The 14,920-nt window shown below is 34.7% G+C and overlaps 1 protein-coding gene across 1 annotated transcript in view; it reads left to right on the top strand.

Annotated features, from left to right (window-relative positions):
- The window catches only part of LOC134211401 (membralin), a 364,609-nt gene extending 361,118 nt beyond the window's left edge, over positions 1-3,491 (top strand). Inside the window, exon 11 of the mRNA XM_062688213.1 lies at positions 1,988-3,491. Within this exon, the coding sequence (XP_062544197.1) occupies positions 1,988-3,079 (1,092 nt within the window). The 3' untranslated portion in view covers positions 3,080-3,491. The remainder of the gene's footprint in view (positions 1-1,987) is intronic.
- Positions 3,492-14,920: the final 11,429 nt, after the last annotated feature.

Raw genomic sequence — 14,920 nt, 5'->3', positions numbered from 1 at the left:
TTCCGTGGCCATTGCATGGCCAGTTCTACCCTACTGTAACACTATGACGTTTTCTAAGTTACTTATGAGATTCTGAAAAGTTGGTGTCGGAAGCCTAATTTGTTTTGTAGTTTTTTTGTTGACCATTTTTTACCGGAAATTTCGGGTTTTCGGAATCTGTTCCGTGGCCATTGCTGGCCAGTTCTACCCTACTGAAAAACTATGACGTTTTCTAAGTTGCTTATGCGATTCTGAGAAGTTTGAGGTGTCGGAATCCTAATTTGTTTTGTAGTTCCATGTTGGCCATTTTTTACCGGAAATTTCGGGTTTCCGGAACCTGTTCCGTGGCCATTGCATGGCCAGTTTTACCCTTCCAAGAAACTAAGGCATTTTCTAAATTACTCATGAGATTCTGAGAAGTTTGAGGTATTGGAAGCCTAATTTGTTATGTAGTTTTATCTTGGCCTTCTGTACCGAAAATTCCGGGTTTCCGGAACCTGTTCCGTGGCCATTGCATGGCCAGTTCTACCCTACTGAAAAACTATGACGTTTTCTAAGTTACTTATGAGATTCTGAGAAGTTTGAGGTGTCGTAAACCTAATTTGTTTTGTTGTTTTATGTTGGCCCTTTTTTTACCGGAAATTCCGCGTTTCCGGAACCTGTTCCGTGGCCATCGCATGGCCAGTTTTACCCTACCAAGAAACTAAGGCATTTTCTAAATTACTCATGAGATTCTGAGAAATTTGAGGTATTGGAAGCCTAGTTTGTTATGTAGTTTTATCTTGGCCTTTTGTACCGGAAATTCCGGGTTTCCGGAACCTGTTCCGTGGCCATTGCATGGCCAGTTCTACCCTACTGAAAAACTATGACGTTTTCTATATTACTTATGAGATTCTGAAAAGTTTGAGGTGTCAGAAGCCTAATTTGTTTTATAGTTTTATGTTGGCCCTTTTTTTACCGGAAATTCCGGGTTTCCGGAACTTGTTCCGTGGCCATCAAATGGCCAGTTTTACCCTACCAAGAATCTAAGGCGTTTTCTAAGTTACCTATAAGATTCTGAGAAGTTTGAGGTGTCGGAAGACCGATATGTTCGGTGATTCTATGCTGGCCTTGTATACCGGATATTCCGGGTTTCCGGAACCTATTAGGAGGTCATCCGGAGGTCAATTTTTGTGTATTTGGCCATTGTTGTCAACCATTCACATTGACCATTATTTATTTATACTAAAATACCTGTTATGACGTTAAAAGTTTCAAAATGCTAAACATTTGCTCAAAAAATGACTTATGCCACACTTCAAAACTCCCCCCTCTTAAAGAGGGAGGGTCATCCTGGCCATTTTACCCATCTACATGCTGGAACTGCTATTCCCCTTGATCACAGTTGAAACCGCTTGCAATTTAGTTAAAAATTGACCGAGAACGAGCTGTTTTAAGTTGTCAAGATTCGTCCCGGCAGTTTGAGGGTTAAGTTGAGATGAGTGAAATGCTCTAAACTTGAGAGCTACAGAAGCATTTTTTTAAGCAAAATGATTGGAATTAGCTGGGCTGCTTATTAAAAAAAATATTTTTACTCAGATTCTAGCAATTAAAAAGTTTTTTTTGTTGATTTTGAGGACAACCCTAATTTTTATCAACACCCGAATAAGGTCCTTAATTTAGCTCTGTAGAACATTATGCATTGGCAAATGGCAACCTGTTAACCAAGATGAACATCTGCCGTTAGAACCTATAATCTCATAATTCCAATAAATTTCCGTATCGTAGCGAGTGCAGAGGTGTTCTCGGCTTGCATTGGGCGAGTGATTGTATAATCAATTTCTTCCCATCCCCTATACTGCCGTGAATCGCACATCTGTCCCATTTTTGCTGGGTTTACTATTCATATGGGACAAATATGCCATTCACGGCAGTATAGACCGTAAGGAAGTGGTCAGCACCGTTATTGACCATTTAAAATACTAGATCTCTCTAATTGTGTATTGTATTGTGTTTTTTCTCCATACAGCATTCGATGATTTACTTCTTCCACCACTACGAGCTACCAGTGATAATACAACAAGCTCAACTGCAGCAGATTATCCTTCAAACCCGTGACGGTCAAATGCCGCCCCCAACCGGGCTCAACAGACAGCCCTCCCCAGCACAGCAGCAGCGTCAACAGCAGCAACAAGCGGGCCAACAAGTGCCACCTGGGCAGAATGGACCCCAGCAGCAGCCACCACCGCGAACCAACGTCTTGGACGGCCTTATCAATGCGGTTCGGTTCCAACGTCGAAACAATGATAACAACAACAACAACCGCAACATTCTAATCAGCATACCCCGTTATTACGGATTTTTATCAATGAACGGGAACAATAATAACAACAACGGAACGCTGGCGTTTGCGAATGGAGTTCCTGCGGCCCTGCGAAACATCGCGCACACTTTGGTACAAAGCCTACGAGCCAACGTGGCCGCCGGCATGGAATTGCTGGGCAACATGAACCTTAACAACAACAACAATCTATTTGCCCAGCGACTACGGTTTGGATTTGGAAACGTTCCAAACATTCGGAACCATCCGTTGCGGATCAGAATAGTTGGTAGGACGCCAACTATCATTCGACCGACTGCGACCTCCATGGGTACCGGATCGAACACATCACCCGGTGGCAACGCAACGTCACGCCCACTGAGTGTAGATAACATCGCCGTAGCATCGGCCGTAGATCCTCGGTTGAACTATCAACGCAATTATGAAGCAAATAACTTCATTTTCCCAGAAGCAGTACTTACGCAGCATCAGCAGCAACAGCAGTCTGACCAGCACCAGGAGCTGGCAACGAACGGTATCGGTTCGGTCAGCGATCCCAATGACGCTGATAAAATTTACAACATAGAAAGTGTTGCCCACCAGGAGGGCAATTCTAACTCCGGCAGCAGCAAGGCTGACGCCGAAGTTGCCGATGTAAATAGTCGCCAAGCTCTTAGTTCCACCCACCTAGAGATTAGTCAAGAGCAGCCACAAGGGTCTGCCAGTCTGAATAGTATAGAGAACCCATCCAGTAGGTCTCCGGAGAAAGCAGTGCTGAATTCAAGCGGTGAAGAGTCATAAAGAATGGGTCGAACTGCAAATCGTTTTGTGATGATTCATTATTTCTGTGTAGGCTCATACATATATCTGTGAACTCTTTTTTTTTACTGTGAATGACACATTGAATTTGTAGGGCGAAGTAAAGCAACGATCTGCTAGTAAGCTGAAGAAACACGAAAAGCTATTAATTAACGGGAGGGAATGTTCTTTCTCTCCTCTTTGTATATAGAAGCGCTGGAACAGCTGATTTACGATAAACAATTATGCCTGGTTTTGTTTGTGTTCATCTGAATATTAGAACCAATAAGATTCTTCAGCTGAGAATTGCAGCAAATTATAATAAAGTTTGGAACAATGACGAAACTATTTGCAACATTTATCAAGTTGTGTTTATTAATGAAACAGTATCGTTGGTTCTTTTGTTTTAATGAAAGATATGTCGTTTGTTTTATAATCTCCATCCGAAATTCCAACGAATCGGTCTATCTGCTCATGAATTCTTATGAAGAGCGATTCCAAGCAACAGCATCAAAATTTAAGAAAATTTTTAATTCATGATTTTCTATTGAGTTGAAACTTTGCACAGTTTTTCAATTTCATCTAAATCGTCATTTTTCGATATCAAATCTTCATATTGAGTCACGACTAACTTTTCAAAAGGGTGTATGTGAAAATGGTTCAAAAATATTTAAAAAGCTGCACAGCAAAAACGGAATGTTCGATTGTTATGATTTTTTCAGCAAAGTTAGACAACTGAATGGTGATTCTTAAGAAAACGTGCACAGTAAAAAAAAATTTTTTTGCCTTTAAAAATATCATTTTTGTCACAAAAACTCAAATATCTCAAAACCCTATCTTTTTTCGAACGTAATTTTTTTAGGGAAAACGGTCCATTATATTAGCTATCTACCATAAAAATTTGGTGATGGTAAACTAATAAACAAAGAAGTTATGACATTTCAAACATTTCACAATTTTCACATATAATAGTAAACAAAAAAAAATTTCCGTGTATTTTTTTTTTCAAGAATTGCAGTTTGATGCTGATTTTATTGTTAAGGGCCTTGCGTGAGTTAAACAAGTAGTTTGTATGATATTCCATATTTATGTATTCATCGATATTATGTATATTATATGTATAAATATTATATGTATAAATAAATAAAAATGAATTAATATTATCCTAAGTATTAAATTAAATGTGGCAGTTACACAATGTTGTTATAGAAACTCTAAGAGTTTTGGGTTTGAATTTTGGTATGGGTTATGATATCATGAAAACAGTTTATTAATACTTATTTTTATTTATTTTATTCAAATTTTTAAAATATCGAACACTTTTGAATTATTATCAGCACAGTTTGAGTATAGTTTTGCTTTAATTTTATTTTCCGACAATGGAATGAAACAGTGAAATTTTTGGGTTCCTTGGATCGTTTTCGCGTTATTAAATTGCTCGCTGAGCTCTGAAGCCTTTATTTCGTACTCTTCAGTAGTAGTAAAACAAAATGATAATTTGGTTAAATCTTTTTCTTTTCTACGATTTGCCCAATCAAAATGTTCTTTCGCAGTTTTAATTGGATGCTCACGTTCTTTGGCTAAACTTGCTCTTGTGGCCATGCGCTTTATTGTTCCTCCAATAGCATCACAAGGACCTTTGCCATGTGATGTAGCAAAAAAATGCCATTCTGCATCAATTCCGTACATCGATTTAAATTGACATAGGCTCGAAAAATTCTTACGATTTTTGTACTGCGACGCTGCTCCATCAGACATGAAATATATCTTTTTGACTTCTTTATGCTTATCAACGCGTAAAAAAAGTTAATCATTTTTTCAATGAACAAGTTTACGGATACTGAATCGTGTCTTGAATCTTCGGAAATTATAATAAAACTTAAGTGTTCAATTTGCGTACTTCCATTAAAATAAATAACGAATGGATGAATTGTAGCTTGTTGTACGTTCCAGTGATGGGACTGCACTTCATCTTGCAATACAAAGCTGTAATTTTCAGAAAAATCACAAATGACTAAAAATTCACCATTTTGTAATGTATTTTTCGTATTTTTTAGAAAGCTGGATTGTTCTGTTTTAATGAAATCGTGAGGGATTAAACTTTCTAATTTCAAGCAAAAATATGACACAAACTCATCTACAGGTTTTACAATAGTTTCTATGTCACACCTATCCGTGGTCACCCATTGCTCAAATGATAACTGATCAATATATTTTTCTTCAAACTCAGCGAATAAAGTATTTTCCAATGATGAAGAATCTGGACAATCCGAACAAGATCGTAGATAGCAATTTGATGTTGTATTTTCACACAAAAGACTACCAGTTAACATTTTAATATCCTTTGTTAAATTGATTCTTTTCAAACTATGTAAAATAAGATTAATATTCTCATGGGTTGTGCACACACACACATTATCACCCCTATTCTTGTTTACGGACGAACGAAACTTTCGAACGAATGCAGTTCGTTCGAATCGTTTCCCCATTTAATTTTGCTGGCGTAAACGAGAATGCGCATCAGCTTTCGTTCGAAAGCGCGTTCGTACGTAAACAAGAATAAGGGTGTATGTGTTCCTGAATTGGAAAGAAGCTTACATTGCCTTGGCCGAAAGCTTGCAAATGAGGAAAAACCTATTTTAATATTATCGTGAATTTCCTTGAAGCGTGTGTACGCTTCTTTCAAAGTCGTCATCATTAATCGTTTTTGGATTGCTTGACGCTTTCCATCTTTTTACTGATACATAATCTTTTTGACCAGGCATAGCTCGACTTACTTCATCATCTTCAAAATATTGAACTACTATTTCTTTTGTCTCATCTGTTAATGCAGTACTAGACCTAGTATTTTTGGTTGAAAGACAGTTATTCTTCAATTGTTTTGCCTCTTTTACTGTATTTCTATTGGTTTTGAACTCATCAATGGCATCCTGAGTAGACCACGAACTTGGCAGCATCGACAAAATCAATAATTTTTTTCCTTGTCGTGGCTGCATTCGAGAACCTTTCCTTCATATTTATAATTACCTCATCGTAGTCTGTATTTTCCACATCATCAGGTCCTAATTTGAAGAGGTTTCTTCGTACAGCTTCGTTTATTTCACGGTATTTTTCTCCGGGTAATAAACGTAGTCCATCTTACTCCATTTAATCGGAGTCACTTTTATCCCAGCTATGCCCTCGTTAAAGCGTTCGATGTTGACCTTTTGGATACACTCATCTTCCGATTGATTTGTTGAAACAGATTTCGTTGATGGTACGGTGGCAAGGCTCTCAGCACTTAATACTTCTGGTAATTCCTCAGTTGTTGTCGATACATCTGGCAATTCCTCAGTTGCTGTCGTTTTCGAACTTCCTGCGCTCTGCTCAACCGATGATATACAGATTGCTCTTTTGTCAACGTTTAGACGGCAGGACGTGCAAATGCGTAAATTTGTATTCAATGTGGACATTGGAGCATAACCAGTCGCTTTCAGTTTATCTATGGTGCTTTCGGTGAGATTTCGTAACTCTTTTGAACACTTTTTTCCATCAAACGGCCTACAACAGTTGAGAAAGCGGCTACTCATGTTGTTCGTAATATTTCAATAAACAAAATCACTTTTAAGTTTTTACTGACTAGTTTGGTGTCATTTGCTTGACTGAAGAAAAAATTACTATAAGATCTTTAACAACCTTAGTAGTAGTAATTTTTTGCTTTTTCGTGAGCATTGTCATGGTATGTACCTATCATGCATTTGTTGTTGTTGAAGATACCCGTTTCCTCCCGATCATAAAGTCTATTCTCTAAGAGGTATATTTTTGCAGGTAAACTATAGACGTACACGTGTATATAAATCTTTGATTTTGCAGCTTTTGTCTTAAAATAACATTTCTGATATGTTTCTATCAACGTTATTATCAACAGGTTTCAACACTATTAAAAAGAATTTTTCGCGTCACGTGCAATGAAAATTATGACACTATCAATACTTTTGATCACAACACTACTGGATCGTGTCTAAGTTTCTTATAGATGCTATGAATAATTAAATCAAAATATCATGAAAACAACTTGTTTAAATCACGTCCCTTAACAATAAAATCTGCATCAAACTGCAATTCTCGAAATAACTTACACAGAAAAAATTTTTTTTTACTAAATGTGAAAATTGTGAAATGTTTGAAATGTCATAACTTTTTTGTTTATTAGTTTACCATCACCACATTTTTATGGTAGATAGCTAATATAATGGACCGTTTTCCCTAAAAAAATTACGTTCGAAAAAAGATAGGGTTTTGAGATATTTGAGTTTTTGTGACAAAATGATATTTTTAAAGGCAAAAAATTTTTTTTACTGTGCACATTTTCTTAAGAATCACCATTTAGTTGTCTAACTTTGCTGAAAAAATCATAACAATCGAACATTCCGTTTTTGCTGTGCAGCTTTTTAAATATTTTTGAACCATTTTCACATACACCCTTTTGAAAAGTTAGTCGTGACTCAATATGAAGATTTGATATCGAAAAATGACGATTTAGATGAAATTGAAAAACTGTGCAGAGTTTCAAATATTTTCGAAATGGTCGCTCAGGATCGACTGACATGCCCCCGTGGAATGCCTCGAAGTTACATAACAATAGGACATTTATCTTCGTATATTGTGCCGTACTTGATCGATGTCAGTGATGCATTGATATTGATATTGTTGCATTTGTAAGGTAGAAGCAGCTCTACAGTGTCTATTTGCAGCACAACAGATATGAATCCATCCTATGTGCCAAAATAGTTATGGGAAAGATCGTGGGAGTTAAAAAATATAATATATCTGATCCTAAGACCAACTTCACCAGTGATACAAATAATCGATTTAGACCAAACTTTGAAACCAATGTAAAAAATTTAGCTCGCACCAGTGTTCCAAATTTTGCTCTATACCAGCTCTATTTTTTTTTGGAACCAGGTCCAAAATCGCTTTTGACAGATGAAAAACCACATTCGTAAGATGAGTTTTCTACTTAGAATCATGGTTTTCAACACTGTTGTGATAATAGATGGCTTACTGGTTTTGTTAAGAAAACATACATTGTATTTTTGCTTGGGTGAAATGTTGACATAAACTAGAGCTCTCCCTGAGTTGATTGATATATTGATTTCACAGATCGGACAACAAAAACCTGAGATATGGCCGTTTTCGTAAAATCCGTGAAACCGGTTCCAGTCATTGTCGCATGCACGCTATTGTTCTAGTAGGCAGCGTTCTTGCACCAAGTGGTATCCTGTGGTTCTGAGAAAATATTTCAATCACAATTGTCCTAGACTACCGTCATACGCATATTTGTCCCATGTTTAATAAGATTTCCTATGTACATGGGACAATTATGCGTGGAACGGCAGTAGAGATGTGTGCCGGTCCGAAAATCGTCGGTGGCGACGGCGCACAATGCACAATGGGGAAATTCGATTCCAAAGGTGGAAAAAATTGATAACTTTCTTCACGAACAACTTACAGAAGAGATCAAGAGCTTATTCGAAAGGGAATTTTGCAAAGAATTCAGTGAGTGCTGTTTCATGGACGTGGAACGCTTTTGTATGTAGTTATCGAGCTCGTTTTGCCCTAATGCCCCATATATCACGAGTTTCCAAACTATTTGTCATTTTATCTTTAAGACATTGTTCTAAAATTGTGTTTATCTCTTCACTGTGGATCCACAGAAGCGCACAAAATATATTTTGTTGGCAAAAGTTGGAAATTTAAGGGATTTTGGGGTCAAATAAGCATCAAAGTGCATTTTATGTGCAATTTTCATGTATTCTGTAAAAAATAGTTATATTTACAGATAAGTGTTGATATTATTGTCTCAAAGTGTTGAACAGATATTGACAAATGTTTGCCGAACAAAAATTAATGAAATAAATCGTTGCACAAATGTTTTATTTGGTTATTTATTGAGTAAAAAACGATTTTTAAAAACTTTTGAATAGCACCGATGCCAAACATTTCCAAACCGTACCCGATCGCACAACTAGACAAGAATAGTCATATGTTATGAGTCTTGATGTGATCATAGATAGGAGGTGATGGGAGATACATTTTTTTTACCCTTTTGCCCAAATTCCCCTATGAAGCAATATAACTCAATGATTTTGAGCAAGGAAATGATGTAGTATTGTTAATTTAATTGGTATTTTCCAATGATATAGTTAAAATAACAAATAATCATATAATTCATTAAAAATGTCGTATTATAGGGGTTTTAGGGGTCATACAGTTCATTTAATGTAATTTTTTATTCAAAATAGCATAACACAGACGACGCACATAGAAGATAAAGGGCTTATTCAAGAGGGAGTTTTCCAAGAAATTCAGTGAGACATCTTTTATAGACGTGAGACACTTCTGTATGTAGTTATTAAGCTAGTTTTGCCCCAATGTCCCATACATCACAGTTTATCAAATTTTTCGTGCTTTTATCTTCCAAGTATTGTACTAAAGATGTGTTCTCCTCTTCATTATAGATCAATAGAAAAGCACTATACATATTTTGTTGGAAAAAGTTGGACATTTAAGGGATTTTGGGGTCAAATAATCATCAAACTGCATCTATGTGAATTTTTCATGTACTCTGTAAAAAATAATAATACCCAAAAAGTCATTTGCACTATATTACATCGAATGATCATTTAGGGTTAATTTACGGTGATTTAAAAACTTGTAAGCATTGATGTAGCTCTACATATGGTAAATTTTGGCGAAATCTACAACCTATTGATTATTCAGATATTTACAGATAATAGTTTATATTATTGTCAAAATTTTTTTTAACAGAAATTGATACCAGAAAAAAACAAATATCCATATACATTAAAAATGGATTTTTAAGACATTTTGGGACAAATAAGTGAAAAAATTCATTAATTATGTATTTAAAAATCTAGTTGTGCAAACGGGTATGGTTTGGTATGGCATTTAAAAAATCGGGGTTTACCCAATAAATCACAAAACAAAACACTTGCGAAATGATTTACTTCATTAGTAATTGAAAAATGAAAAATTCACGTAAAGTGCAATTTAATACTTATTTGACCCCAAAATCCTTTAAATTTTCAACTTTTACCAACAAAGCATGTATAGTGCTTTTCTGTACACATCTTTAGTACAATACTTGGAAGATAAAAGCACGAAAAATTTGATAAACTGTGATGTATGGGACATTGGGGCAAAACTAGCTTAATAACTACATACAGAAGTGTCTCACGTCTATAAAAGATGTCTCACTGAATTTCTTGGAAAACTCCCTCTCGAATAAGCCCTTTATCTTCTATGTGCATCGTCTATGAAAAATGTTATGCTATTTTGAATAACAAATTACATTAAATGAGCTGTATGACCCCTAAATCCCCTATAATTCAATATTTTTAATGAATTATATGATTATTTGTTATTTTAACTATATCATTGGAAAACATCAATTAAATTAACAATACTACATCATTTCCTTGCTCAAAATCATTGAGTTATATTGCTTCATAGGGGAATTTGGGCAAAAAGGTAAAAAAAAGTGTATCTCCCATCACCTCCTATCTATGATCACATCAAGACTCATAACATATGACTATTCTTGTCTAGTTGTGCGATCGGGTATGGTTTGGAAATGTTTGGCATCGGTGCTATTCAAAAGTTTTTAAAATTTTTTTTTACTCAATAAATAACCAAATAAAACATTTGTGAAACGATTTATTTCATTAATTTTTGTTCGGCAAACGTTTGTCAATATCTGTTCAACACTTTGAGACAATAATATCAACACTTATCTGTAAATATAACTATTTTTTACAGAATACATGAAAATTGCACATAAAATGCACTTTGATGCTTATTTGACCCCAAAATCCCTTAAATTTCCAACTTTTACCAACAAAATATATTTAGTGCCCTTCTGTGGATCCACAGTGAAGAGATAAACACAATTTTAGAACAATGTCGTTAAGATAAAATGGCATTAGGGCAAAACGAGCTCGATAACTACATACAGAAACGTTCCACGTCCATGAAACAGCACTCACTGAATTCTTTGCAAAATTCCCTTTCGAATAAGCTCTTGATCTCTTCTGTATGTTGTTCGTGAAGAAAGTTATCAATTTTTTCCACCTTTGAAATCGGATTTCCCCATTGTGCAATGGTCGGTTTCGTCAAATTTCACGACATAATTCGATAACTCGAAAACCATCAGCGCTAAAGTTTTTACGTTTTCAGACGAAATTATCTACATGAAAAGATTTATGTTTGGTGTAAGTTGTCATTAGGGTGGCCCTTTTGTGAAATTTTTAAAAAAATGTATTTTTTTAATCTTCCAAATTAGGGGGTCATACTGTTCTACAAAGTTGTAGAGAATTCAATTCTAAGCATTTTTTTCTTCTTTTATGACAAAATTACCAAATTTACATAGGGTGGTCCCGAAAAAAAAACAATTTTCAGCTACTACTTTTTTCAATTCAAATTATTTATTTATTGATATGTCGATCTGTGACATCAATATATCAATCAACTCAGGGAGAGCTCTAGTTTATGTAAAAAATATGAAAAGAGTCAACATTTCACCCAACCAAAACATACAAGCGCTCAAAAAATAGCATTTTTGACATGCCCTCGAATAATCCGAATTATCTCCGGTGTCCAGCGGTATGAACGTTGATTTGAAACGGTTTTCCAAAACTTGATTAATTTTCCAGTCGAACACTGTAAGAACCAAAGAAATCGGTTGATTTTTCACAGAGTTATGGTCATTTGAATTTTGATAAAATTTTGCCTGTCTCGATCATTCTGTCCAGTCCCTGTACATACACACGGGCAGACAGACATGTGCTCAGTTCGTTGAGCTGAATCGATTGGTATATAACATTATGGGTCTCCGGGCCTTCTATAAAAAGTTCGGTCTTGGAGTGAAATGATAGCCTTTCGGTACAACTTTGTTGTATACGAGAAAGGCAAACATCGATGCATCTGAATTTGCAGTGCCATCAGGGCAAGTACGGTCAGAATTTGGTATTAGATACTATGCGAACTAAACATGTTGACAATTCCCTCGTCTTATAACGGCAAGTTTAAAATTCCACTACTAGGAAGTCCACTATTGTGTATTTCGCCCTATATCATGTCAAATCCATGTTTTTACTTTTATTTTGTGTTTTTTCTATGGGCAGCACTGGTCGTGGAGTCACTTGAAGGGTTGAACAAAAATGAAAGTTGCCAACATAATAACAGGCACTCGAAATAATAATTATTGTCACTTTAATTCCACTATAAAAAGTCATTACTGGAATCAAATAAAACTTACTCAAATCACAAGTGCATCTTAATAAGAAATGTAGTGGAATTCATTAGAAAACATAGAAAATAATATCTATATACTCTTCTAGTGAATTCTACTCAAAATAAATGGTTGAAAAATATATTAGTGAGGTTCTCAGAGCGAAATGTATGTGTATTAACAATCGCTAATGAAACATTTTACAGAAGCATTATGAGAACGATTTGCATAAAATATATTGAGTGTGAATTAATTTTGTACTCCTTTTTTTCCTCTCGTCCGCTTCTAGTGGACGGGAAATCAACTACAGCCACTATAGAAAAAAAAATTATCGAAGTTTCACTTAAAATTTAAGTATAATTTAACAAATTGTAGTAAAATTTAAGTTTAAAAGGAAAGCAGAGAAGTAGAACTCCCTTTGCTACCGAAAAATAATTCTTTGTCTAGATAAGGCAGAGGTGATTACTCGTATGAATTTGAAACTGTCTCATTTCGCATCTTGACTCGACATGGAATGATTTTTCGATTGATTTGATTTCGGGAGTACAACTTGGAGTCCCTTTCGTGGTTAAAATCTTCAGTTAACAACATACCTACTTAAATATGTTTCGCTTGTTAGACGACAATATGTTATTTCTCATATAAATATGAATGATTTTTTCTAATATCGTTGTTAATTACTGTCAACTCCAAATTTCTTAGGTACCTACTTGTAATGTAATTAATATTCGTTTTGTCCTTCAAATACTGTACTGTTTGTATAATTAAAATTAAGTCACATCATTGGGGCAATTTTGCCTGTTGATGTTTACAATAAATAAATAAAATAAATAAATAAACTTTTTGCAGCCAGCTTTTTTAAACGACATTTAACATTGTAATTCAATTCAATTATGTATGTAGGGTACAGTGGGGCAAGTGGGTAAAGGAAATCGTATATTTCATGTTCATCAAGTCATAAAAGTTGAAGATAATATTGAAATTGATCATATTTATGACATAACGAATCATCTATCCAATCTTTATATGCCTGCGAACAAGATCTTTGAAGAATACGTTTAGGATACAAAATATTTGGAAAACAAAAAAATCGGTTTCAATTTTTCACTTGCCCTACATGTGGGGTAAGTGAAAAAATGATTCTAAAAGAGGATTTTTCAATATAAGAACACATTTTCTGTTCATATATTTCATGCAAATGATAATTAAACTGAATAGAGCAAAACTGTGATCTGTTGTGATGCTTTTTGGGCACTAGAGGGCACTAGAGTGCCTCCATTAAATGATTTTTATATTTTTATGTTTTCTTTACTTGAATTTTTTGAGATCTAATATCTCATCTCCATTTGTGTCTAACACTACTTTCTATTTCAGGTTTATAGTAAGATAATGAACCTTGGCGATAATGCAGAGAAATTATCTTTGAAATATTCATCAAACCTGGAATCATATTGTGTTTCATTAACAATCCACTTATGGTTTCAGTAGAAGAGTCTACATTACCAAATAAATAAATTTTATAAATTTCAACTAAATAAATCATAATTGTTGATATATTTGCAATAGTAGTGATTCTTGTATTTAAGCTATATAAATAACATTTTTTCACGAATTATTTATCAAACATGGATTATTTAAAACACTGACACGCTTGGCACTTTGGGTTCCTGATTTAGTATGATACGTATGATATGATATGATACGTATCACTGTAATATCCAAAAGCCTTCGAATGAGTTCAGATTAGTATCATTTGTTTATATACCGTGATGTGCCCTAATTTCGCGCGCGCCCTAACTTCGCGCATCATTTTTTTTTTTCAATTTTTAGGTTCCAGTGAAAATTGAAAAATCGGGAGGATTACAAAATATCATTGTTGTTGAATATTTTTCAAGATAGAATTTGAAAAACAGACTTGGTTTAGTACACCAAATAAAATTATTTCAATTTAGTCCTCTCATCGACCGCCATATTTGCTTGTGCTTAGCTCAGTGACGAAGAACATGACCCAAGTAAACAAATGATTTTACTGTACAAAACTGGCTACTTTTTAGAAATATTTGTATCCATTATGCTCTGTTGGATATATTTATTCGTCATTACTATTAAGAAGTGTGAAATTTTATGTATTTAGTGTTTATTTAGACTTTCGCTTTGTGCGCGAAATTAGGCATATGAGAGTAATTAGGGTGCCTAATTTCGTTTATTGTTGTTTTGTAGTTTCATTTGCAACATTCTAATGAAACAAAAGCAATATAATGCATAGGACAGTTTTACACTGAATAGAACCCGAAGAGTTCATTCCCATACGCTTTTATCTAATTTTCAGGCGGATAACCACAGACATCGACTAATGTTGACTTGAAAAGTCTTACAGATTAGTGCTTGCAATAGTATCAAATCCGATGTGTAAAATGATGCTAAACTTAAGTCGAGGATAAAACTACAGCAGCTTTTTGTATATGTATATAATATTGATGATGTCTTATATAGAACACATATTTGAAGATGTCCTATGTAAGAGATAGGGGAATTTAAGACTTTCATACAGG

Source organism: Armigeres subalbatus, chromosome 2, assembly GCF_024139115.2.
Source record: "Armigeres subalbatus isolate Guangzhou_Male chromosome 2, GZ_Asu_2, whole genome shotgun sequence".
In the NCBI taxonomy this organism is placed as follows: Eukaryota; Metazoa; Arthropoda; class Insecta; order Diptera; family Culicidae; genus Armigeres; species Armigeres subalbatus.
This window is presented reverse-complemented; position numbering and strand designations above follow the sequence as displayed.